Raw genomic sequence first — 23,201 nt, 5'->3', positions numbered from 1 at the left:
GTGAGTTCCAGGCCAGTCTTGGCCATAGAGTGAGATCCTGCCTCAAAAATCAAGAGAGGAGGGAGAGAAAGGAGAGGAGAATGAGGGGGAGAAGGAGAGTGTGAGAAGGAGAGAAAATATGAAGAAAACCAAAACAACAACAGCCACAACAACAAAAGCTGCTCAGATTGTTTATAACCAAGAAGAAATAACCCCAAACACCTAACTAATAACCCACAAAGCCCCAGGACACACAAAAGAGCAAAATGAACTGATGACAGCTGACCTCACCCTGGAAAAAATGCAAGCGATCAGACAACAGAGCCTTGGCTTCAGTGTACTGCAAGTCTGTCGAGCTGAAGTTCTCTACCAGAGAAAGGATATTTTAAAGATGAAGGGAAAGTGAGGATGTTTTCTTCAGATGTAGAAAAGCTGGATGGTTTCACACTAGCAAACCGGTTTAGGGGACATGTTAAAGGAACTGCGGTAAGCAGTAGGAAGATGATGCCAGATGGAATTATAAAGTCTGAAGACGGAAATGCTAACTGCATGAAAGCAGATAAGACGGGCATATTAGCCACCCATCAGAAAGCAGATGGTATAGAAAGAAGAGAATCTTTGAAATTGTATAGACATGAGATTAGTTCATGGCTCTCTTGACCACTGTATCATTTTCATTGTACTTTAAATCCTTGGTTTCTTAGCAGCAAGAAGGAAAACAGTAGTGTATCTATGGATTGTTGAGTGATGAGTTAATTGTATAAAAATCAAGAAAACTTTGAACATGCTGTGGTAAAAATGGCTACCTATTTGTCCCCTCTCCCTGCCTCATTTCTTCTTCCATCAAGCTTGTCTCTCCCTTTGCACTGCCCTGTGCTTTGTCTAGCCAGTGAGTCATTGCAAATGGTTCTTGAGCTCTTTTGTATTAAGCTTTAGAATTTCACTGCTCTTTGAAGGCTGTGGCAACCCTACACAGTGAGTCACCACTAATTTCCTGATCAGTGAACACAGGACCAAGCCATCACCTGCACTACAGTTGGAGAAGCCATGGATACCAGCAGACCACAAGTCTATGAGAACTGTGACTAGCTGATGCAATGGAGTTCTCCAACACACAATAAGCTGAAGAACTGCCACAATGACAACCCACTAAATACTGGAAGTAATTGATGATTCTTTCAAAGCTCATTGATATGTCATTGGTTCATAGATAGTTATAAGCAGGAGTGTCCATCAAGACCTTTATTAGCTAGCTACTACTTTAGGATGAAAGGTTGTGTGTGAAATTGAAAATATGGAGTTCTAACTTATGAGGCTTGTCTGCCTTCCTCTTTCCTCCCTGATCTCTTTTTCTGTCTTCTTTCTTTCCTCTGTCTTTCTTCATTTTTTCCTTCCTGAAGATGCCTTGCTGTCACCTACAACATTGTTCTGACTTGCCAATATGGGATGGCTGTGATAAATGCTATTGACCCTCGTGTTGGAGAGTGAGTACCCATTGCTTTTTTTTAATTTGCATAGGTTACGCCTCTAATCTTTGACATGATTTGGGGTTCACAAACTCCTAGCACAAGATACAAAGACCAAATGTACCAAGAGGCTAACATTTAAAAACTCACAATCTTAAGTCACAGGAGTCCAGAAGTCACAGAAAAGGGCAGGAAACATTGTATGAGCATTTGCTTTTATACATGTTTATTGTTGGTCTTTTTGAAAATTTCCATTTTGAAGGGAAGAACAGCTCAGATGGGCCATGAGAAATGTGTAGGTCGTGGTCTTCTATTTCATATCTTTTTAAAAGATAAGATTATTATTCTTTGAGAATTCCATGCTGTCTATTTTGATCATCTTTACTGCCTCCCAGTTTCCTAACCTACTTACAAATTCCTCCTCCTTTTCTCTCTCCCCCACCCTCTCTCTTTCTCCTCATTGAGTACAGTTTGTGTTGGTAGAACTACCCTGTCTACCCTGAAGGAATAGTTGATATACACTGTTATCACACTGTTAAAGAAAACTGACTCTCCCTTTCCCATCAGCAATCAAATGCCAATGACTCCTCCCCTTGTCCATGCTGGGGGTTTGTCTGGCTTTAGGTGTGTAAATCCTGTCCAAGCTGTTAAAGTCCCTGTGAGTTCACATGTACATCTGCCCTGCTGTGTCTGGAAAAAAAACAGTTTCCTTGAAGTCATCCAACACTCCTAGCTCCCTTCTGCATAAATCCCTGAGCCTTGAATGATAAGGTTAAAAACATATATGTACATATATAATATATGTATATATGTTATATATAATATATAATATGTGGATATAATATATAATGTGTATGTTGTGTATAATATATGTATATAATATATATATTGAATGTATATAATGTATATACACATAATATATATGTATATTTTGTATATGTATGTATGTGACATATACATATATGTCACATTAGGGCTGAGCACTCACAAGCCTCCTATACTGTTCTTCTATTCAGTAATGATGTTGGCTATCCGCCAAGAATCGTGTCTTTTGTATAAAAGTTCACCCAGTTGAATATATATTTTTACCCCATTTTCCTCTATATGAGTTCCAGTGTTTGTAAGGTTACTTGAAAAAGTATAGAATCTGTATTAGATTACCTTATGTAAAATTATACAATATATAATGCAGCCTAAGATGTGCTGTTCTTAGAATATACTCCTGGGTGCTCTTTCTGGGTGAGTGTACTGCTTTATGTATCTGTCCTATGTATTTAAAAAAACAATCATATTACTATGCAACGCGGGGTATGACGGTTACTTAAAGTTTTACTATGTGAATGTGCTATGACCAAATCCTCTAAAATAGATTTAGACTCCCAATGATGCTGTATCACCACCAATAATAAATTCTATTCTGAAACAAGAGTAATTGTCTACTGTTCTGACAGATTGGCTTAAATATTTATGCATGTGATAATAATAACTCACATCCAGTCTTAGTCTAGAGGCTAATAGCTTTGTAAGGCAGAACTGCCCGTGTTTAAGTTCTTACATGTTGGTGGGTATTGTCCTCATGAACGAGTTAATGAACACACCGTTGGGCTGCTAGGTGCTCTCCAGGCCTGCTGTACTGTAGCTCTGTGTGTTTTGCCTTAGTGAGTAGCAGCATCTTCATGAACACTGAAGAAACATAAATTAGGTAGCAGAAATAAAAACCAATGGTGAAGTTTGAGAAGGGAATTAGAAATGATCAATTTCATCTTTCTCCCCTTCATTTTCTAGATGAACAGCAGGTGGAAGTCATAAGCTATACTATTAATTTGCATTATAAATTATAAAATAAATGTAATTCCTTACATTTTATAAAAGATTCTGTGTATGGTTCCATCAGTACAGATTTCAGTTACCAAGGACCAATAACATAGCCCAGTTCCCTGACAACACAATTCACATTTGAGATGCTACACTGAACTGGTGGGGGACAACAGAGTAAGGCTGTAACTACTGGCTTGTTGGCCCACAGAAATCACAAATGTACAACATTATCAGCAAGAGTTAGATCATATCTTTCAAATGCTGTCAGCCATAAGTCACTGTTATCTGCTGCCAAGATATCATTGTGTGACCTCAGTGTCCCTACGATAGGCCACATGAAATGTGCAACAAAAAGTGACAAAGACAGGGATTGGTGGAAAGGCGAACGTGTAGAGACTTGTAGAAATCGTGCCGTCTGAGGATAATGCTAGAAGTAGACATCAAGTCAAATACACTTGGAGTTAAAGACAGGCAACTGGAGGATGACTCCTTACACTGAGAAGGTCTGCACATACAGGCAGGCATGCGGCTTATGAAGAACAAGCTTCCTGGCATGGATGACAGCCATGGTTGGAACAAAAGGGATGACATGATCCAGAGTAAAGTGATGCCAGTGAGGCAATAAAACAAAATCCCAAACAAACAAAGGAAACCAAGAAACAACACAAAACAAGCAGATGCCCTACCTAAGAAACATAAAAAGGCTCGTGACACTGAGAGCTCCAAGAACAACATGTCAGTAGTTGACCCAAACTCAAAAGGATTTCTTTGCGAAGACACAGAGGAGTTGCTACTTCAAGTGCACAAGGCAGAAGAGACCAGCACTGTTCAATGTCCCCTAAGTCTTCTACAACCCACTTGCTTCAATACATTTACTATTTTGAACTACACTGTACCAGATAGCTTTCCCGTTTTCTCTAGTTCTCTAGTTCCTTAAACATTTACAACCCAGGGTAAGATTTTAATGTTTTGCCATTTTTTCTATTAATTGATTAATTAATTAACGTTATATCCCCACTGCAGTTTGCCCTCCCTCCCTCCAAGCCCTGCCCTCAGGACCTCATCCACATCTCCTGTTCTCTTCAGATATTCCATGAATATTACCCAGTCCTGGTATACCAAGTTGCAGTAAAACTAGATGTATCCTCTCCTACTGAGGCTAGGTGAGGTGGCCCAGTAGGAGGAAAGGGTCCCAAAGGCAGGTGACAGAGTCAGAGACAGCCCCTGCTCCTGCTGTTAGGAGGCCCACATGAATACCAAGCTATACAGCTGTAACAAATGTGCAGAGGGGCTAGGTCAGTCCCATGCAGGCTCCCTGGTTGGTGGTTCAGTCTCTGTGAGCTCCTATTGTCCCAGGTTAGTTGATTCTATATGTTTTCTTGTGGTGTCCTTGACCCATCTTTACCAAAACTTTTTAAAGGTCTTTGTAGTGTCATAAGTCTCCCTGTTCATACTAAGATGGTTGATGTACTTTCAGGTCACATGACCGTGTTTTATGAACACACGCTATTATGACAAACTGAGACAGTATGTGTGCATTAGTTGGCACAACACCCAAGGAACATGCAGGAACATTCTTCAGTTCTTACCGATAATCTTTTGGAAACAAACCTAGGGCATGATGAAGATTTACTTTCTTTAATAATAGTCTGAAAGTGTTATTTCAATGTATGTTTTTAGTTGTGAAATAAAATATTTTTCCCAATTAGTTGACCAGGAAGAAGAAAATCTAATTTCACTTAAGATACAAAGAGACTTCATCAGAAAACATTTGTTTTAAAAAGTCCTCTTAGAAAATTTCAACAAGGAAGAAACATCTGATTTCAACAACACCAGACACAAGTCATGAGGATTGGAAGTTAAGAGATTTACATTTTCTGGCAACTGCCAGGGTAGCTATAAGGCTAGAAGTTGCTGTGAAATTATTTTCTGAGCCAAGCAGTAATGCATGAGGGTGCCGATGGCTGAGGTCTCATTTATCCTGAAGATTTTCAGTTGAGTGTTATCTGGGCCCATTACCCGGTAGAAGCCGTTTGACATCTGTGCACTTCCTGGCCCCCTCAGTGGGGAGAGTGGATGGTTTTATTATTGCAGGGATGTTCTGTGTATAAATGCCCTTTGGGCAGTATGTGGAGATGGAGGTAGATACGATAGTTCAGGTAGTGATCCGCCCACCCCTCTCCCTACATCTGAAGTAAGGAAGACCCTCAGAAACCCATCTGTTTTAAACTTGAAGATGTCTTGATGCTATTTCCTTAAAGCTAAAACTGCAAGTGCAGCAATGTGTGAAGATGGAAGACTTTTAAAGGCTAAGTTGACCCAAAGGAAAGTTACTGGGCTTGTCATGCAGATAGCTCAGGCAGCTGCTGTTACATACCAAGACCAGCTAAAGTAGCTGAGGAGCACTCTTGACAGAGACGAGACCTGTGTGCTGGGAAACGTTGCCGGGCTTCAGACTAGCTTCTGCTGACAGTAGCCTTTGTTTCCAGCTGAGGAAAAATCTCAGAGCACAGAAAAATCAGCTGTCTCAAAGTACACCGTTTAGTGTTACTTGCACATTCCTAGTGTTGTATGACTAACGCTGTTCTTTTGTTTCTAAGACATTTTGGTCACCCTCAAATACACTTCTGCATACATTACATTGCTTGCCTATGTCTTTCCCCATAGCGCCACCAGGAACCACTGGTCTGTGGTCTGTATCTGTGGATTTGCACATTCTTGGTCTTGTTGTGCAGATGCTTATGTAGTTGATGGGATTGGATGACTGGCAGCTGTTGTCATTGAACTCAATGTTCTTAAGGTTCATTCACATTGTCTTTTTTTTCCCAGAGTTAGATATTGAATCCAAGACCTTGGCTGTGCTAGACAAGTGTTCTACCACTGAGCTACATCCTATGTGTTCTGAAACAGGGTCTCACTAACTATTCCAGGCTGGACTTGAACTCAGTCTTTCAGTGTCCACTTCCTCAGTTCTAGGACAAGAGTATGTGCCAGCATTACAGTCTTTGTTATCACACACACACACACACACACTCTCTCTCTCTCTCTCTCTCTCTCTCTCTCTCTCTCTCTCTCTCTCTCCATTCTTTCACGTGGCTGGACAGTATTGTACAGGATCTACCTTGCACAATTTGCTTATCCATTATTTGAGTGGCTGTTTCTACTATTGGGCTACTGCGAAACACCAAGGGAATACTTGTATACAACTGTCTGTTCAAGTGGCTATATGCAGGGTTTATCGATGACTTCTTTTTTTTTTTTTTTTTTTTTTGGTTCTTTTTTTCCAGAGCTGGGGACCGAACCCAGGGCCTTGCGCTTCCTAGGCAAACGCTCTACCACTGAGCTAAATCCCCAACCCCTATCGATGACTTCTTGATGATTCTGTTTAATTTGCTGAGGAACCATGAAACTGTCTTCCGCTCAATGATACCATGAGTCAAGGAGGAGTTGAGTTCCTATCACTGATGCTCCCTCTGGGCACATCTCTGGCCATGACTTAGTCTTCTCCAAAAGGAATGATTGCTTTGGCTGATGTCTGGGTATAAGTCCAGCTACTGAAAAGCTGCCTTCTTCTTTAATCCTTCATGGCAATGCTAGGCATTGTTCCTAGGTAGGGCCCTGCCATGATTTTTATGAGAAGGGTCAGTGGAAGGGGAGGTGTGTGGCTAGTTGAGGAATTGTATTTGAAGGCATTAGGTGGTTTTCTCTAGAATGACCTCTTCAGACAAGAGGTCTATGGCATTCATCTTTCATTTTAACCTTAATTTGTCAAATTTCAATAAGATGCATCACGTTCAATGCATCGGCTTCCTTTGGAGAATGCAGTCTGTGAGAAGTGAGGACATGGGCAGTGGTTTTTATTAATGAGCCCTGGACCTGTGAATCCAAAATCTCGCCACCATTCAGTCTCAGCAATGTTGACTTGGAAAACTTACCTAATAAATCAAAATTGGGAAACATTTGGCCTCTTTATTACTAAGATTGCGTGACACTCAAAGTATCCCACTGAATAAATGGTGTCAGTAGACCTGAAACCATAAGATTCTCTTGAATTCATATGTTTATTTTACATATTTACTAATGTTCTTGTACTTTAGACCAAGAATATAAACCTCAGTTTTAGAAGTTTGAACATTGAAGTTCTACTAAAATGAATGTCCCCAGTTGTGGTACATCAAGACAGGTCGGTAAGACTTCAGGCACTAGGCATAGTGAGCACTCACCAGGCTACATATCATGGTGGGATCAGAAGCCTGGCCTCCTCTCCATCAGGTTCATTTCGGGTACTTGTATTTTATTAGTACCTTTGATTTTGATACAATTCTGGAAATTTATGATAATGGTTAGTAACTTCATATGGCTTTGTTTCTCAATTACCAGGGTTTTTGTACAGTAAGAAACACTCAGCTTTTTGTTAACATTCTGGTCTTAGGTAACACGACACCTTGTCAAACTCTTTGACAGCATCTCGGATCTGCAGTTCGAAGATAACCCGGAAGTGTCCACGTGCAAAGCAGTTGGAATGTTCAGCAAAGAAAAGGAGTATGTCTCATTCCAGGCCGGGTGTGAATGCATAGGCCATGTAAGATGTGATTTTGAAGTTTTCTATACAAAGGGGTTAATTTTAGGGTAATTCCTCAAGGTCGAATTGGACAAGCAAGACAGTTTAGTTCATGTTAGAAACCAGGCTCTATTTGGTTCTGTGCTAGGAGATTGCTGTTTGCCATCTCCAGGTCATTTAGCCTTAGCATCCTGCAGGGGTCAATGATATCTGGAATTCAGCTAGACAGAAGAGATTGCCACTGAGTGAATGAGTAGTACTTAGGACCATAAGCACATGCAGCCCAGAAACTAGCTTTATCCACCTGTCAGAAGCTGTGGGAAGGGAAAAGGGTTTGTGGCTGGACATTCTGGTGTGAATACTGTGGACGGCTTCTTGCGTTAGTAAGGTCTACCAAGATGGTGTCACTTAACCCAATTCCTGTGCAGTTAACTGAGCATATTCTCCACTCTCGTGGACAAATACCTAAAAACACTCTTACCAGCTACCCACAAGGAAGAGTTAGTTGCTGTACAACAGCTTAGAGCACAGTCTGGTAAGTTAGAGGTTGTCTTAGTTAAGGCTAACCATGTATGACATGCACTCTTTCTGATGAAGCATGGTTAGCTTGGTCTAATTCATGGAGTACCTCTGGGACTGGTCTCTCTGAGAGACCCTCTCAGGCCTAGGCGACAGCTTTCTTGAAGTGTTCTTTGCAGAAGTGTCATTGGCTACCAGGGTTCTCTTTACTCCCCTCTGTTACTTTTTAATATCGTACTAGAAAATGCTGCCAAATGAAGGGGAGGCAGATGGTAGGACACTGTGATTAAAAAATATTTTTGATCTCTTGGGCTTTTTAGGATATTATTATAGTGATTAGAACAAGTCACCATAAACTATCTTGACAAAAGTATGTTGCTGTCTGCTGCCTCCCGGCAGACTGTTCATCAACTGGCATGGTGCCCAGAGGGGGATCGTCCAACTGATGGATGTGCTTGTCACTAGCAGGAACTCTTGATATTGAAAGATTTCCTACGGCTCTCACTTATTCTATATAAGCAGCGTGTGCTGGAAACTTCCAAGCACAGATAGCGTTCATTTTCTGATTGCCTTTGTTTAAAATTTCTTTCTTTGTGTTTTTTATGCTTTCTCCACATTCTTATGGTTGCTTTTTCCAAATTTGGTCTGTTACATTTATTTATTTATTCATTTATTTATCAGATTGGGCTTTTAGGGATCAGAAATGAAGAATCGCTGGCCCTTGTCTCTCTAAAGAAATATATGATTAATACTACCTAGATGAGGTCATTTTTATCATAGACTGGGCAGAATGTCAAGAGGTTTCAAAAGGGTAGGACCTGGCACATAGTTAGAACTCATTATGAAATCATACTATTAAGTTGATGTTGTTGGCAAAGTTATCCACACATGGTCTAGTATGTCAGGTTCTCTGTAGTCTTCCCTAATGGAGCTCCTCAGGACAGACAGATATGCTGAGGACATACATCCCAGACTTCAAAGGAGATGCTCAAACAATGACTGGCCTATGTGGGTTCTTGCTGCCTGACTCTGACTCTGCACTTCATTTTAAAGGCAGAAATACTGAACCCCATTGGCTAGGAGCTCATGGGACCATGAACTTGTTCATGTCAATAAGACCCAGCTTTAAGCAAGGGAAACCCCCTATAGTAGGCAGCAGACTATGGCCAGGGCAATGTCCCCTTTCCTCCTCAAGAAGAAGGTGTTCAGCTCATTTGTGTTCCATTTCTTTCCAGTTCCCAAAAGGCTAGAATGTTGCTGCCATCCTCTGGAAGGCAGGGAGAGAAATCAGTTGGGACATTGTAATCATCTCCTATGGCCCTTGGAATCTATTCATTATAGTCATTTTACTCCTAGACTCTATTCTACATGAGCAGTCTACATAGCCTTGTAGTTAAATGCCCAACTAGAAACAGATGCACATTTGAACAGCATGGAAAACTGGCTAGAATATATTTATGGGAACAAAAATGAGCTGGAAGTGAAGTTTTTAAAAAGATTAATTGTCACCAGTCAGCAGTTGTCCTATCTCTAAAACCACCATGCTGTCTAATTCCTGACAAGTGTGAAGATTGGAACCAGTAGGATTATAATTAAGATATTTACTGAAAACACTTTGACTTAAGACTAAGTACTGGGAAGAGTTTTAGAGGGGGACTTTCAGAAGAATAAAATATTGTCAGAAGACACAATTCTTAAAATTGTGATCCTGAAGGGTTTAGGCCCCAACTCATACCCTAGCAGGTGGCTATGGTGTCTCACTTCTTCAACACTCAGTACAAGGGTTCTTGTGTAGAACCCCCTTATCTTCAAAGTTGAAGAATAAATGACCATGTCCCATTTCTGAAGTCTGTCACTCACATAGAGGTTAAGAAATTAGCCGTAATTTGGGGAGAAGAAAGGCTTAAATAGAGAAAGAAAAGGAGTATGTGTCACTCCGTGTGTGCTGTGGTGCTGTTGCACAGGCTTCAGGGTAGATGGAGCACAGAGCGGGTCTTCCACTGTTTAGCCTGAACCATCACATCTCAATTTTCTCCCAAGGTGGAGAGCTGGCTTCTGCAACTGGAACAGACCATGAAGGAAACGGTTCGCCTGGCGATCGCAGAAGCCATCGCAGCCTACGAGGAGAAACCTAGAGAGCTGTGGATCTTTGATTTCCCGGCTCAAGTGGCTCTGACTGGCTCACAGATATGGTGGACCACAGATGTAGGCATTGCCTTCAGTCGGCTAGAGGAGGGCTATGAAACAGCCCTAAAGGATTTCCATAAGAAACAGGTATTTTCAGGAATCTCAGATTTGACAGTTAAAGGGGATTGAACAGGAAGCTTCATTTACTTATGGCTTTCCCTTAGCTTTTGGAGACAAATGGGTACTTGGTTTCCTAATGTGAAGAAAGTGGGAGGTTGTTTTCAATTTAGTAGATTTAAAGTTAGACAATGCAGATTAAAGACATTGCCAGTCTCCTCAGATACTGGTTGATCTGTTGATATTTATGTCTCAATTACACCTATAAAGTGAGGACAATTAAAAAACATTAAAATAATATTCTCTCAATTTCTGGCTATGGTAGGTTGGTCCTGGAGCTGCTATCTTTCCACACATCGCTGATTTTCCACTTGGTTCTCCCTCCCTGCCATTTCTTGAATCTTCAAATATTTATTTCTTAAAATAGTAAATTCTGTGAATGTGTGTTTATATCAGTTTTACTATTTTTAACTTGATGGCTTATTTAATTAATTGCTTATTGTTGAAGATGAAGAAGAAACATCCAAGAAGAGAAATAGCAAAGATTTACTTTCTCATGAAAACCACTGATAGCATTCGGCATGTAACCATCCAAAGGTTTCATTCTGTCTGCTATCTGTCTGTCTTTCTGTATGAATAAACATGAACGTGTAAATAGATATTTATAGCTATACACTTGGAATCCTATTATCTACATTAGTAGGTATACATATCACTGTCCACATAGCTTATTAATTATATTATTAATTATATTAAGCTTTGGCCAAACTTACTTCCTCTCCTACCTCTTTTTGAGTTCATCGTGATCATCATCTTACTTTGCTTCCAAATACTTCGGTTTCTATTTTAAAACTTTTACCTGTTTTAAATGATAAGAATTTATATACTTGTGGTTGACAACTCATTTGGTACACGTGTACGATGGGTAGAATGGCCAAATCAAGCCATCCGATGTGACAACTGCTTTCTGTGGTTGGGACATTCAGAATCTGTCTTCACAGTTTTTCTAATACGTCCCGTGGTGTGCGATAGGTTCTTGACTGTGTGCCTCCGGCTCCCTGATTCTCCTGGCTTCTTGTAGCTAGTACTTTACACACTGTCAATTTTTTAATATCCCACATGTAGACAAGATATTGATGTAGACGTCCCTAGTCTATTCCAGTTAACAAAACATCTCTAGATCCACTGCTGCTGCTTCAAATGGCAGAATGTACTCTGGTACTTCACTGTACATACTGTCATCATTTTATTCATTCACTGATGGACATGTAAATTACGGCGTATCTTCGTTGTTATGGTAACACTTCGGTGAACATGGGAATGCAGATGCTCCTTTTGACCCACAGACTTCAGTCTTTTGTATGCATAGCCAGTGTTGGGATTGCTGGATCATATGGGAGCTCCATCTCTGGCTTTCTGGGGAACCATTATACTAGCTTTTATAATGGCTGTACTAACTTATGTTACCACCAAGAATGTCCAAGGGTTCCCTTTCAACCCTTCACTATTCTTACTTGGTAGTTTATTTTCATTGTTTTTCTGTTTCCCCCAAATTTTCTCGTGTGAGTCTTCATGTTTGTATATGCAGGTACATATGTTTGTGTTATCATATGAGCATAGAGGCCAGAGAATAAGCTCAGGCATTATTTCTCAGGCACATTATACCTTGGTCTAATGTCACTTGGCTTGCCGTGGAGACAGAGTCTCCTACCAACTTGTAGCTCATGGATTCTGCAGCACTGGCTGACCAGTGAGCTGTAGGGGTTCCACCTGTCTCTCCTTCATCCATGCTGACATTGCAAGCATGTGCTATGGGCTACAGGCCTGGCTGTCTCCTGTGGACTGAGGGGCAGCAAGCACTTGACCATTCAAACTATCAATCCCTGAAACAGTTCTTTAAAATTAGCTTTTACACCATCCAGCCTTGTGATTTCCAGGTTTTTCTGTCATGTCTCATTTCAGAGATAGTTAATAGATTTACTTAGATCATTGCCAGCCAAAGCCATTGAATTGCTGTGCTGCTGGGTGCCCAAAGGCTCATTTCTTCAAGTTGCTATCTGGGCTTGTTTTGTCTGCAGGATCTCTCTACCCTGAGATGGGCAAATACTTTATGTGTATGTCCGTGTGTCTGTGCCTGGGCATGTATGTATGTGTGTGTGTGTATGTGCACTCCATCTATGTTTTGTGTGTTTTCCTACTATTTTTTTTTTGTCAAAAGCTGTGGATTCTGGATTGGGTATGTGGTTAATAACTCAGGATATGTTTCCTGGTTACCCTGGCAGGCATGATTTGAGACCTTGGTTTGTCTTTATAGGAGCCTTTTTCTTCCCAAAGCCCCGGGCGCCCCAGGTTTTCACACAGTTCTTTAGAGCTAGAATGTGGAGGTTTCTCTAGAGCCCTCTATTGGAATGCGAAACACTGAAGGTCCTGGCTGCTCAGTTCCCACTCCTGGCCTTGCATAGACAGTGTGAGATCTATAGTCTAAATGTGATATTTCTGTCTCCATGTGGCAACTGAAACCCCAGATTGCAGATGTTGAAGTCTCTACCAGATCCTACTTGAGGCTGCCATGGTTGTCAGCCATTAAAATATGCACTTATGCTCTTCTCTGGAAGCATAGCTTTGTGTCCTTAAGGTAATATTCATCTCCCCCTTCCCCCTTTCCCTTCCCCTCCCTCTCTTCCTCCCCCTCCTCCCCTCCACCCCTCCTCCCCTCCTCACCCCTCTCCTTTCCTCCCTTTCCCCTCCCCTCCCCCTCCTTCTCTCCCTTCCCCCTTCCCTCCCCCTCCTTTCCTCTCCATACCTCCTCTCCACCTTCCTCCAGCCTCCTTTCCTCCCTTCCTCTCCCTTTCCCTCTCCTTTCCCCTCCCCCCTCCCTTTTCCTCTCTTTCATGCTCATTATTTAGACAGTAACTAGCCTTGTATATTTATGCTGCACACATTTTTCTTTGCTTCTTCAGGATAGATTGGCGGAAGTAAATGTTCAGGTCGAATCCCCTGGAAGACAGTACAAATCTACCCCTCAATGCAGATACCAAGAAGAGTCTTCTTCCTCCTCTCAGTAAGGCTGACTGTCTCAAAAGACTCTTGCAGCATCACTTAGCCAGCTAATGTAATTGGTTTTCTTCTCTCTTAACGTTATTCTAAGGGTTTCCATTTTTTCAAGACTTGTTGCCTACAACAACAGTCTTGACACACAGATCTATATGAGGTATATATGAGGTATATATGACAAATATACACAGATCTATATGTTACTTGTTGCTTATACAGATATATGTCCCGCGCTATCGTCTCACCAGCAAGAACACGCGGGGACACATGAATCCTTCTGTAGCCAAAATGTTTATTATTTCTTAAAGAGAGGGCGAGGGGCGCCGGCATGGCACGGCTTATATACACCCTAGCGTGGCGCATCCACACCTGATTGGTCGCTTACCCATGATCTCATTAGGCACACCCCGGAGTGGGCAAAGACCTGGCACGAAGGCACTCTTGCACATGCGCACACAGTTAACTTCCTGAAAGGAAGTCGGCTGGCGCGGCGGAGGCCAGCGCCATCTTGTAATGGTGAAAGCTATCCCGGCTTTCCACGTGGGGCGCAGTGGAAGCCAGCGCCATCTTGTGGTGGCGAATGTTATTGCGGCCCTCTACAGATATACTTATCTTTATGAGGCATATATGATAAGAGCAGAGAGTGGTTATGAAGATTTAAAAGCTTCTGGTGTGTGTGTGGTGGGGACACGTGTGGTGGGTGAGCACACGTAAAGGTCAGAGAACAATTTGGGGGAGTTGGCTCTTTGCTTTCAACATGTTGGGACAGGATCTCTCTTGTTTTTCCTGAACTTCATATTACAGACCAGTTCTGGTCTGCAGGCCTCTGGGAAAGTCTCCTGTCTCCACTTCCCACCTCACCACAGAAATGCTGGATCACAGATGAGAACCGCTGGATCTAGCTTTTCTTCTTTTGCACGAGTTCCGAGGATTGTCTGGCTTGCGCTGCCTTCACGTTACCAATGGAGCCACGTCACCAGCTTGTGATAAAAGCGTTTATGAAACCCTTCAGCACCCACTGGAGGGTTTGACAGACCAGTCACTTGGATGCCTTCAACAATGTTCAGTTCTACAACTGGTACTAACAGGAGTATTGGAGAAGCTAGTGCTTGCACGCTGTTAAGGTGGTGGTTAAGGTCATGAGAACTGTGTGCATCTCTGCTAAAGCCCATTTGGTGATCTTTTAAAAGTGGGTGTAACCAAGACTGCAGAGATGACTCACTCAGTGGGAAAGAATGCCGCTACCAAGCACCAGGACCTGACATCAATAGCACATAGAAGCTGAGCAGGGCTGCACCTGCCTTAAGCCATAGCGTTGTAGGGCAGAGACAAGAGGGTCACTGGGGCTCACTGGCTGCCAGCCTAGCTCCAAGATCAGTGTTTCAAGGGAATAAGGTGGAAAATACATAGAGCAGGATGCTTGGTATATTCCCTTACTGTATATACTTGGCACATATGCACATCACATACACCACACACACACACACACACACACACACACACACACACACACACACACACACTGTGGATGTAAACTGCCTGCTGCAGTTAAGTTTTAATTAGAATTACTCTTATAATAATGGGAGAAGCTTTTAAAATGCACTTCTGAATCTTAAAAGAGCTTAGTTTTAAAACCAGAGGTCAGAGTTGGCATTAACAGATGTTCTGCCCACAATCCTTGCTTTTCTTGTTTCTGCTTGTAAAAACCAATGGTACAGATGCAGATAATTGTTTCAAATTCTGATTCTTTCCAGGAGGCATATTGTCTTAGTAAGGGTTTTATTACTGTGAGGAGACACAGTGACCCAAGGCAACTCTTATACACAAAACATTTAACTAGGGCTGGCTTGCAGTCTTAGAGGTTTAATTCACGACTTCAGTTTAATCCATTGTCACCATGGTGGGAAGCATGGCAGTGTGCAGGCCAACTTGGTGCTGGAGGAGCCGAAAGTTCTACATCTTGATCCTGAGGCAGCCAGGAGGTGGGTTTCTTCCACACTGGGCAGAACTTGAGCACTAGGAGACCTCAGAGCCTACCCAGACTGTGACACACTTCATCTAACAAAGCCACACCTATTCCAGCAAGGCCACACCTCCTAATAGTGCCACTCTCTATGGGCCAAGCTTTCAAACACATGAGTCTATGGGACCAAATATATTCAAATCATAATACCTATCATTATTGCATATACTGTGACATTTGATTGAAACACACATACTCACAAGTGCACAGATACACAGTGACACATACATATATACAGATAAACACACTCTCATACACACACACAGCCCTCTGTCTTGTCAGAATCTTTGGAATATGACAAACCAGATAGATTTGATTCCTTAGATTTGAAAGTTCCTTGGCAAAAGTGTGTGTGTGTGTGTGTGTGTGTGTGTGTGTGTGTCTGTGTCTGTGTCTGTGTCTGTGTCTGTGTCTGTGTCTGTGTCTGTGTGTTGCTTGTTTGTTTTGCTGCTGCTGCTGTTTGGAGAATTGAGACCTGGGGAGGAAGCATCTTCTGCCCTTATTACTGAGTTGTGAGGAGAAGCACCAAAAAGGAATTTGACACCTGAAAAAAATTACTGTGGTGTGCTTAGACTTCACCCAGGGCAGTGTGGATAAAATCATGACAAAAACTTTGTTTTTAGTCCTTAGTAGTATTCCATCATGTCTGTTCCATAAGTTCTTTATCCATTCTATCCACTAGTGTCTGTATTTCTACCTTGAAGCTTCAAGTTGCTTTTGCATTCTTGAAAGATGTCTTTTCCTGGACATGTATTTTCATTTCTTCTGGAAAAACACACCGAAGTAAAATTTCTCAGTAATCAGGGTGTATATTTAAATATCAGAGATGCCAACTGAGTTCCTTATTGTTGCACAACCAACAATGACGCTCAAGGGTTCTGGAAGCTTCCTCTATTCCCTCATTTTTGTCTTGTCATTCTCCATAGCTACATCAATAGCTGTGCCAGGGCTATTGATGAATACCTCAGTGCACCTTGAACTTGAATTTCTCTAACGTCTGAAGACGTTGAACAATGGGTCCATATTAATTAGTATTCTGTCTTAGGTTGTAATGTCACTCTATTTTCTTAAACATTTGGGTGGCTTGCCCTTTTCCTGTTAACTCCAAGAGTTCTTATTTATTGGGGATATAAATCCTTTGTTGGAAAAATGAATGAATTACACATTTTCTTCTGTCTCCCAGCTATGTTGCTAGCCCCATAAATTGCATGTTTTAATGGGCGTTGTTATGAATAGAATCTTGCGATTTTTTGACATAATATACCACATTTGCCTCTCCTGGATATTACACCTTTGTGTCATAGATAAATTCTTGTTCACCTAAAAGTCACGAAAGTATCTCCATCTCTTAAGATACATGATGGTTCTCAGAGTCTTGTTTAGAACTATGGCCCATTCATCTTGTTTCCATTGAATTAATTTCCCACCTTGATCTAAAGAAAAAGTCAGTTTGCTCATGCCCTCTCTCTTCTTCTTTCTCTCCCTTTGTATCTGTCTGTCTGTGTCTCTGTGTGTGAGAGGGATTTTTCTCTACTTTCTTTTTCTTTATTTCTCTATTTCTTGACAAAACCAGTCTTAATTACTGTAACACTATAATAAGCATTAAAGTCAAATTTCATATCTCTTGTTTTCCCTTCAAAAATGTTTACACGATTCCAAAATTTTAAAAGGTAAATTGTTATTACCTTTGTGTTTATTCTTAGTCAATATTTTAGCCTAATTAAATTTCTACTAGATTAACCGTGGTTAAGTAGAAAGTTTAGGATAACGGATCTTACAACATAAGAACACATCACCTCCCCACCCAGTGAGATGATCTCTATTTCCTCTCTGCAACGTCTTTGCAGCTTATTACATAGTAGTCTTATGTGTTTCTTACTACATTTATTTTACTTGTGATATTTCAGTTCTATTTTATATACTAATACGTCTTTTGAACTTTAACTTCAGTATTTATGACTAACCATAGAAATATATTGGATGAAAACTCTTAGGAGTTTGCAAAATTTGGTTTCCATGTTTAGTACTCTGTGGTTTGTGACGTATAGACTGAGTAGGGTTTGCTGTGTATATGAACACATCCAACTTAAGCAATGGCAGTTTTATATATTATCTTCTATTCTTTTCTTGCTCTGTATTTCCTTTTTTGAGCTTATCACATTGGCTAAGACCAGTAGTACAGTGTTAAAGTACCTAGACTTCCTTGATTTATTAACAATTCGGGTAAGAACACTTTGATGAGTATTAAGTCTGAACTAATTTGTTTTTGAAGACATCCTTTGTTATGTGGTCTTTTCTGGGTAAAGGGAAACAAATGCTTAGTCACCCCAGGTAGGAACAATTTCAGCCAAGTCTAGCTTAGTAAGCCAACGTTTGTTGGGGTTCATGGGAGGGGGTACTTTTAAGAGCATGGGTGACTCTCAAGCAGCTGCCCCACCTCAGGGTGGGTGACAACTCTCAAACTCTGCATTCCTGAAGTTCCTGTCCATGTTGTAGGCACCTTCACCAAAGAGTCTCCTCTTCCTTACCATTATTAGCTTCTTGTGTAACCTAGAGGAGACTGTGGATCTTCGAACTTCCTGTGCTTGATTAATCTTGTATTTTGTTAGCTTTACATTGAGCCTAAGAGCGTCTGTTTTCCTGTTGGGAGAGAATGTTCCAATTCAGAGGAGCCACAACAGCCCCCACAGAAGAGAAATCCCTTCACCAGGTAGAGAAAAATGTTTTCCATGACTACAGGTAGAGAATTTCCTATCTTGAAAAGGAATTGAACCTTTTCTGATCCTCTGAAATGACCATTTGATTTATCTTCTGATCTGTTACTGTAAATTTTATATTTTTGTGTTAAAAATTCAGCTTGGATCCTTATAATGTGCTAAGTACAACCTCTAGAGTGAGCAACACTCACAATTCTGTGGAAATTTTTGAATGTTAATCCAATTTTGCATTTTTGTATTATTAAATTTAGTTTGTTGTACTATATTAGCCTTATAAAAATTGTCCCTGTTTGTTAACATTTTATTAATGAATTCTGCCTTTTTTTTACCATCATTTGCCAATGGTTATTTAAACATTTTTGAGAACTTTTATATATGTATACAATGAGATATGATATCTGTCCCCCATTGCCCACCAACTTCTCCTAATTTCCTCAACATGTCTCCTCCCAAATTTCATGTCCAAATTTTCCATTTATGCATGAGAATGGAGCCATCCATTGTAGCATGGTACTGTAGATCAAATACCCATCCATGCTAAGTGTTGACAGACTTAATCCTGTGAAGGTAACCGCTATGATTTCATTATTGAAATATTGATGTTATGTCTTATGTTGGTAACTATGGCAGCCATGGGTTCATTTTTGAAATAGTGATGTCATGTCTTGTGTAGGTAACTATAGCAGCCATGAGTTCACTATTGAAATAGTTATGCTATATCTTGTATAGGTAACTATGGTAGCCATGAGTTCATTATTGTAATAGTGATGTCATGTCTTGTGTAGGTAACTATAGCATCTATGAGCTCATTATTTCTTCCTGTGGCATGAACATAGCCTTTCTAGGTGGCCAACCTCTAATTTCACTGCAACATAAATCTTCATTCTTTAGGTCTTAGCACAAATGTTCTTTCCTCCAAAATGTGTTTCCAATCCCTGTATTAGGCAAGACCCTGTTTCTGTGTGCAGTGAGAGTACTGTATAGATATCCTACTTATTAATGTGCTTTCCTCCTTGGCGCATGGGCCTGTGAATGTTAACTCCATGTGTCATCTTGTAAGAGTGAGTGGAATGGAAAGTTCTGGTGCATTGTGTCATTCATTTTCTCGGTTCTTTCCTTCCTATAGCCCTTGTTTTCTGAGCACATCTCTGTACTGGCCAGGGTGCTAGGTAGAGGAATACAATACCAAGTGAGACTCATGGGCCTGGAACCCTTAGAACTCATGGCTAAAGGAGAGGAGAGAAAGAAAGCACCAACATCTGATAAAACAGCAGTCAATAAAATTCCTTTAAGTTCCATAAAATGAAATTCTATGGAGTGTTTGCCAGGAAAGGCTTAGAAGGCAATATGGTGGAGAAGGCCAACCTGAGAAGGAAAAGAACCACAAAAAGTCTCAGGGAAGATGTGCCCTTGAGGTGCCTATAACAGGAAACACAGAGCAGTGCAATGTGGCTGGAGCAGAGGAAGGGAAGGACGTGGGCAAGCATTCTGCTTTGCAGGCAGCATAGTTTTTACACTTAGGCTACTTTCTACAGCCAGGTCTTCTCCATCCTCACAGTCTGCTTAAAGACAGGACGCATGAAAACAGCCACTGGGAGCAACTGTCCTTGACCCAGTAGAAAGCCAGACAACACACCTGAGTCAGGGGCGAGAATAAGCATGCATTTATGAGAAGGTGTGTTATTTTGAAAAGCTTCCATAGGCTATTTTCTATGTCATCCACCCATAAACATGGATGTAATTATAGCGTGACCATCCTGTAATTGCTACCTGGAGCCTTTTCCCAAATTCTAGACATTTTATGACTGTCGTTATGGTTACAGAATCCCATTACTTCTGAGAAGATATCATTGGGGAAATCTTAATCCCAAGAGGCTGTGAGTGCGACACACAATGCGGTGCACATGACACTGGCAAGGCGTCATCTTCACCATCTTGCCTTTGACTGAATTTCTGTGAGAAATGAGTCAGTAAAGTAGAAATCACAGGTCGTTTGGAGGCTTAGACAACTAACTGCGTAAGAAACACTAGAAATTATAAATGTGCTTAGGTTATAGAGGCATAAGGTATTGTTACTGCCATAATTGAACTGGTTAGACAAAATCCGCTGATGGTATAATTTCTGACACTGTGGGATTTGGATATCTTGGCCCAAATAAGGAAATATCCAGCACCAAATATCTCTTCTCTGCCCACCATATGCACACGTGTGTATGTGTGTGTGTGTGTGTGTGTGTGTGTGTGCATAGACATGAGAGACCCATACATATATACATACATACATACATACATACATACATACATACATACATTCTGGTTACATACACATACCATATGTATAATGTATGTATGTATGTATGTATGTATGTATTATGTTTAAGCTTTCAGTAGCAATCTCTACAGATGCTTGTAATTGTTTTCTGTGCTGCAATCCTGTATCTGTTTGACTCACACTCTTGACAGCTTTTCAGTGGCTCAGGGGACAAAGCGCTGACTAAGCAGACAATGTCCTTGCCTTCCTGGAGGCTGACATCTAGGAAGTGATGAATTCTGAGCATATCATACACAAAAGAATGGCCACGTCCGCTCTTGGTGAAATTGAAGGTTTGTTGTAAGATAATAAGTAGGTGAGTGAGTATTGTCACCGGCACTTATTCTCTGACATCCTCAGGGGATCAGACTCTGTCTCATGAGGGAGGAGTCTCATCCCTGATAACCGAATGTGATGAGCATATTTTCATGTTACAAGTTGGTGAATTTGTGTCTGTGCAGGTGTTTGGCTCATGTTTAAGTCAGAATAAGTTGGTTTTTTTTTTTGTTTGTTTGTTTTTGCTTTGTTGATATGCAGGAATTACAGTATTGGGGTATTAACTCCTTATCAGATACATGGTTTCCAAATATTTTCTCCAATTCCTCATGCTGTGTTTTTATCTTCCTTATTGTTCCCCTGTTGTACAGAAACTTTTACACTTGATCTTAGCCAAAAGGTTGAGAATGTACAGACACTTTTTACTTTGATGTGGTCCCACTTTTTCTTTCTTTTGCCACTTGTGGTTTTTGGTTTCAAATCCTACGACTCATTTTCAAGAGTAGTCTCATGACTACTCAAGAGTTAGAGGTCTGGTCTCATGTCTTCTTCTGTTCATGTAGAAAACATCAATCCAGTATGCATTGAAATTAGTGTAAGTGGGAAAGCCCAGTTTGATTTCTGCTTTACATTGTGAGGAGGGGTCTTGTGGTTTCCAAGTTGGCCTTGAACTCACAGTTACTAAAGGTGGTCTAGAACTGGTCTTTGTGCCACAGCCTCCCATGTACCGAAATCACAGGCATGGTCTCACATCTGCCTTCAGTGGCCCTGCACTGTCTGTTGAAGATGCTATTCTTTCCCCAAGTATACTTTTGTTTTTATATTGAAAACTAATTGGGAATCTCACTTCCATTCTGTTAAATACTGCAGTCTTGTGATATAATTCAAATCAGACATATGGGTCCCTCTTCTCTCCCTTTTTGCTTAAGATTGATTTAGCTATTCAAGGTCACTTGTGGTTTCTTATGCATTTCAAGTTTTCCTTTTATTTCTGAAAGTACTATTGGGACATTGATATAGATCACATTTAATTTACAAAGTTGAGTAGTTGGGTCTTTAAAAAAATAGGAGTTATTTCAACCCACGAGTCAGGGATACATCTACATAGACTTGTGTCTTTTAAAAGCTCTTTCACGGGGCTGGGGATTTAGCTCAGTGGTAGAGTGCTTACCTAGGAAGCGCAAGGCCCTGGGTTCAGTCCCCAGCTCCAAAAAAAAGAACCAAAAAAAAAAAAAAAAAAAAAAAAAAAGCTCTTTCACTAATGCTTTGTAGTTCTTAGCAATCAGGTTTATTTATTTATTTATTTTTTACTTCCTTAGCTATTTCTGAAAAGGAAATAAAATCGTTTTGATGGATTATTCACATTCTGTTTTGTGCTGCAGCTTTATTTTACAATGGCAAACATACATGAATGACTTTGTTTTGTTGATAGATAAAATACCATGCATACAGATACATATACACAGAGTGGGATACTATCCAACCTTAAAAAATAGAGCATCATGCCCCCTAGGATAGCATGGATGAATCTGAAGTATATTAGGTTCAGGGAAATGTGTATGTATTATGTCACGGACATGAAGAACCCTTTAAAAGCCAAACTCATGGGGAGAGAAAAATTGGTATGATGAATACATCCTGAAGTCCTCATAAACTACATGGGCAACTACACCTGGTACTGTTTGTATCAGTGGGTTGTACCTTTGAGATATACCGAAAGAATGGATCTCAAGCCATCTTACCAAACCACAGTAAGCAGCCCCCATGAGGAGAACAGTTGATCAGCTGTGGAAATCACTCAGCAGTATACACACAGGCTGAACTACTGTGGTATGCAATTTCGTATTTGTCAATCTTCTCTTGGTCTGAGGAGAAGCAGTAAATGATGTAAGCTAGTGAGCCAGATCTGTAGGTAAGGATATATGTCACCAGAGCAGATACAAATTCTGGCACCTAATTTACACATTATATTTTTATTTTATAATACTAAGAAATGAACCCTGGGACACATACATGTTAGAAAAGTACTCTACCACTGCTCTGTATCCCCCAGTCTTCTATTGACTTTGAAGCAGTTGCTCAGGCTAGATTGAACTGACTCTGTAGCCCAGGCTTCCCCTCAACTATGTTCTTCCTGTCAGCCTTCTGATCAACTGGGTTTATGGGCCTGAGCCACAAGGAATCTTCTTAGTCTCTGGAAGACTTCCTGCGAGGCCATCATTCCTCAGACTTT

At 40.8% G+C, this 23,201-nt stretch overlaps 1 protein-coding gene across 11 annotated transcripts in view; it reads left to right on the top strand.

The window, feature by feature from the left end:
* Window positions 1-23,201, top strand: part of Dnah11 (dynein, axonemal, heavy chain 11) — a 316,394-nt gene that overhangs the window by 96,494 nt on the left and 196,699 nt on the right. For 9 of the 11 annotated variants that reach the window (XM_039078094.2, XM_063262810.1, XM_039078093.2 and 6 more), the window contains 2 exons: window positions 7,696-7,845; window positions 10,384-10,617. In XM_039078094.2, the coding sequence (XP_038934022.1) occupies window positions 7,696-7,845; window positions 10,384-10,617 (384 nt within the window). Of the gene's footprint in view, window positions 1-1,382; window positions 1,464-7,695; window positions 7,846-10,383; window positions 10,618-23,201 lie in introns of those variants that run through there. The other 2 variants (XM_039078100.1, XM_039078099.2) reach the window with 2 other exon arrangements.

The sequence above is a fragment of the Rattus norvegicus genome, chromosome 6 (assembly GCF_036323735.1).
Source record: "Rattus norvegicus strain BN/NHsdMcwi chromosome 6, GRCr8, whole genome shotgun sequence".
NCBI lineage: Eukaryota > Metazoa > Chordata > Mammalia > Rodentia > Muridae > Rattus > Rattus norvegicus.
The sequence above is the reverse complement of the archived record's forward strand: the minus strand, read 5'-3'. Positions and strand labels throughout refer to the sequence as shown.